The sequence below is a fragment of the Triticum dicoccoides genome, chromosome 4B, assembly GCF_002162155.2.
Source record: "Triticum dicoccoides isolate Atlit2015 ecotype Zavitan chromosome 4B, WEW_v2.0, whole genome shotgun sequence".
Lineage (NCBI taxonomy): Eukaryota > Viridiplantae > Streptophyta > Magnoliopsida > Poales > Poaceae > Triticum > Triticum dicoccoides.
In genome coordinates this window covers 80,671,540-80,675,625 of record NC_041387.1, presented here as the reverse complement: position 1 = coordinate 80,675,625, position 4,086 = coordinate 80,671,540, and the positions used below count along the sequence as shown (strand labels likewise).

Here is a 4,086-nt window from a genome sequence, read left to right as displayed (position 1 = left end):
TAAACATACCCAAAGGAGTAAATATTACTACTAAAAACCACAACTCAGGGTAGCTTATACCCAAAGGAGTAGCAACTACGGTATAGCAACTCTGGAACGGGTACCTTATAACAACTTCGGTAAAATCTTAAGAACTTTTTCCTCAAATCAACAACTTTTGATCTAATGTTCAACAGACCACAGATGACTGACCGCTACCTACAGCACCATGTGTGCCTGAAGCCTGAAGCAACTGTTGCTACCATGGGCCAAGACTCAAATCCTCAACTCTTGATCTATTCTTTCAGAAACGACCGCCACTGCATCGTGTGTGCTTGAAGCAGCATAAGAGGATCCAACATAGGCGCCAGCAGTGGTTTGAGCGTCCTGATCAGGCCGTTGGCTTGACGCCTTCTCTGCTAGTTCACGTGCAATCTAAACACAAATCAAAATGAAATTGTAAAAGCATTCCAATCTTTTTTATAATAAAACAGTAGTTCTGGATGTCATGTAAAAAGAGCAACCTTCAGCTCCTCAGGAATAGTCCATTGAGATTTCTTCGTCACTCTGTTGTGGTAGTACCTGGAATAGTAGAATAGTGAGACTTTGGAATAAGGAAAATCCATGATTCCGACCAAATAAGAAAACACCAGTGGCGAAATAAATTCAGTACGAACTTACTTCCGTCCTTCATCCGTAGTATATTCATTCCAAGCAGTAGTCGCATCAGCCCTCTGTTATATCACCGAAGGTATGTAAAAGCCGTAACAGCTCATTAATATAAACAGAAGAACAAAAGCAAACACTGAAGTGAAATTGCACTGCCCTCTTGAGGAATAAAAACAAAGAATCTTCGACAATAATTGCAAGATATTTATGATATAGAAATAGAACAAAGGTAAGTAAAATGGGAAGAAAGCAATTGTACGGATGTGTTGATGAAAGAGAGCATAATCATGAGGTCATGTGATCCATTGTGTCCATCAACTTTTTAAATTTAGATATCAGTCATGTGAAAAATGTAAGCAGTGCATAAAACACGGGCACGCATTGCAGAAGTTGCCACTGCTACTAATGCAGATAAATAGTCACCTTATACAAGCAAAGTTCTGAAGTTCCTTTTTTCCATGTAAACCGAAAGTAGCAATATCACAGGTGCGTTGTACAAGACAAACAACCATGGAAATCTACAGGTTGATAAAATAATAACAATATGCTGAAAATAGAAAATGAAACTATAGTCAAGACTTCATGAGAACAAAGACAACAGTAGGAAAGCCAACAAATAAGAACACATCACAACTGACCTCCAAAGGTGTCATCAACTCGGCAGGTTTGTACCAACTTGATTGCTTTGTCCTCCTATTGTAATAGTACCTAGGTAAATATAAGATATACCAAAGCATGTAACATTGAATCATGCTGCCATACATCACAAGGGAACTTATTAGTTAAAAAATAATTGAAAGACAACTTACTTTTTCCCTTCATGTGAAAAGTGCTCTTGCCAATCCAAAGGGCTAGGGTCAGATGAGCTAACCTGCAAGTTTGCAGACTGAGTTTATGCATGGGAAAAGCTTTTTCAATTTTATGTAGTAGACAAGAATGGAATGAAGTGGCAAACATCTTAATTATATGTTGCAGACAAAAATCAACTGATGCAAATGAACCCAAGGTCATGCTACTTACTGAGGGCAACCAAGCAGACATGGTGTGATGCTGAGTTGAACCCAGGGGGTGAACTAGAACAGGAACCCACATTTGTTGATACTGAAATGTAGAATTAATAACTTGTCAGCAAAGAAAAACATTCTAGATATATACTACTGCGAGGGAGAAGCCTTCCATATGCATACATCGAAGTAAGACAGTGAAACACATACAGTATAAAACGGAGGCTGCATAGGGGCACCCATGTTTGGCATATATCCACCAGGTAGCACAGCTCGTGGTGCAGGTAGAACAAGGCCAGAGTGAGGCATATGGTGCCCAAGTTGTGGGAAATGTGGCATCTGCTCTGACATCCCCATGTTAGCTTCTGGCATGTCCTGATCAACAAGTTGAAACGGTTGCCGCACAGGTTGCATTGCATGAACTGAACAAGTTGAAGAGTGTGTTGTCGAGGATCAACCAGGCTAAACTGAAAACAGAGCACAAAATAGCAATAAGCAACCTAACATAAGGAGATATATAAGTCCGAACTCAACTATATTCAACTAACACAAAGATGCTGAATCATACAAAAAGAGATATATCCACAAATAATGCCACAATGGGCAACCATATAGAAACAGTGGTTCGTCATGCATGCGCCTCTATCTCTCGAGCAGAACGATGCATTGCCAGCTCTGCTCAGGCTGAGCCGCCTGACCATCTAAGCAAACCATGCCCACTCAGTAAAACAAAACAAACAACATTCCTATAGTCGTGCAAAACCAATTCCTGCTTACTCTGTTATCACCGCCACTCTATCACCAAAATATCTATGTTGCAGAAGCAGACCTGTCGATTAAAACAGGTATGTGGTTGTTCACGCTTCAGTTTTACAGGTGATAGGAAAAAGGTTACTTGGAGACACTCACCAAGAAATCACTGGCCCACAATCTCCTTTATGGCTACAGCACCTACACATGTCTCCAAGTGCAAACAATGACTGTTACTTATTAATTCACCACAAAAAAAAGTAATAATCAATTGCATCTTTAGGCATATTATTGGATTTAATCATCTGCCAATGCAGCTCACTAATCCTTCCCCAACCCCACCTCGTGTGGGAGCTTCTAGCACTGGGTCTGTCCAATGCAGCTCACTGATTGATTAGCGGCAAGGGAACAAAGCATTAGTAATGATTAGTCTTGCCGTGCTATCATAATTACTCATAAAAAACATTCCTTTTTCTTCAAATACATGTGAGAATCGGTTCTCCTGGCAGATAGATTGGCGGGGAGCCGGGGGAGCAACTAGACCAAAGCTACCGAAACTCTCTTGCCTATAATAAACCTACCAAATTACTCAATGCAGCACATCTAACTATCCCCTGATGCGACTGTTGCAAAGCGCCCCTGTACTGTAATCAGCTGGACCGAAACTACCGAATTACCATGACCCCGCACGGATGAATTGCAAATTGAGGAGGCCCAAAAACTAACCAAACAGCAGCAGCAGCACTTCGATCGGCGTCGGAGGCCCTCGCCTGCGGCGACGGACCGGGATCCGCACGGTGGTCCGACGAACTCCGGTGGCAAAGCCGCAGCGGTCCTGCGGTGGCTTAGGGTGGTGCGCCTAGGGATTGGCGAAAGAGGAGAGGAGAGCTGGGCCGCGTGGATTCGACACGTATCTGCAGTTTTGCGGGGCCGCTGCTATGTGGCAATTCCTCCTATTGGCCGCTCGTCGCGGCAAAAATTGTCGACATGCCGCACTGGACTGAACTAGCCCGGCCCATTTTAATTTTTTTTTCAACGCAGTACAAAGACAGATGCTCGCATACCGCTCAAGAAAACATACACTCAACCAATTGTTGGCATATTGTCAGTCATCAGGCCAAAGGATTAACTTTTTTTTGAGGGGTGCCAAAGGATCAACTATGATCAACTATGTAAAGCCATCTATTTATTTCAACAAGGGTTGTTTGGAGAATGTGAGAATAAAAGGTATTCTAAATGCTCCTAATGAAACTCTAAACGAGAAATACTTAAGGATGCCTTTTGAATTTTGATAATGGCCCTTCAAAGAATGGAGAATTTTAAATACCTTATTAAAGATAGGCTATGGAGCAAAGTGCAGGGATGGATTGAAATGACCATGTCCACTGCAGGGAAGGAAGGCTTGGTTGAATCAGTGGCACAAGCAGTACCGGTATTCTCTATGTCTTGTTTCAAATTACCCAGAGGTCTTCTGAACACATGAACATGTTGATTCGGAAATTCTGGTGGGGCAGCAAGGATGATCATAGAAAACCCAGTTGGATCTCTTAGGAGTCAATGGCACAACCATAAGCTATGGAGGGGTTGGGGTTCAAGGACTTTGAAAATTTTAAGCTAGCCACGTTGGCTAGACTATCTTGCACTACTAGAAAAAAGCCTAGCAGTAGCGCTTGTTTTTGGGCTA

General features: G+C 42.2%; 1 protein-coding gene across 6 annotated transcripts; it reads right to left on the bottom strand.

The window, feature by feature from the left end:
- LOC119293384 (pre-mRNA-processing protein 40A-like) lies at positions 1-3,304 on the bottom strand. Of its 6 annotated transcripts, XM_037571881.1 has the most exons (10): positions 3,129-3,301; positions 2,562-2,603; positions 2,430-2,481; positions 1,863-2,119; positions 1,669-1,749; positions 1,458-1,519; positions 1,287-1,356; positions 661-713; positions 504-561; positions 1-414 (listed from the first exon to the last, which is right to left on the bottom strand). In XM_037571881.1, exons 4-10 carry the CDS (start codon positions 2,064-2,066, stop codon positions 256-258), a joined length of 687 nt encoding a protein of 228 aa, XP_037427778.1. In that variant the 5' UTR covers positions 2,067-2,119; positions 2,430-2,481; positions 2,562-2,603; positions 3,129-3,301; the 3' UTR covers positions 1-255. The 6 variants fall into 6 exon arrangements, with proteins under 6 accessions (XP_037427778.1, XP_037427777.1, XP_037427776.1 ...); XM_037571880.1 differs by lacking the exon at positions 2,430-2,481 and having other exon boundaries at positions 2,562-2,613; XM_037571879.1 differs by lacking the exon at positions 2,430-2,481.
- Positions 3,305-4,086: the final 782 nt, after the last annotated feature.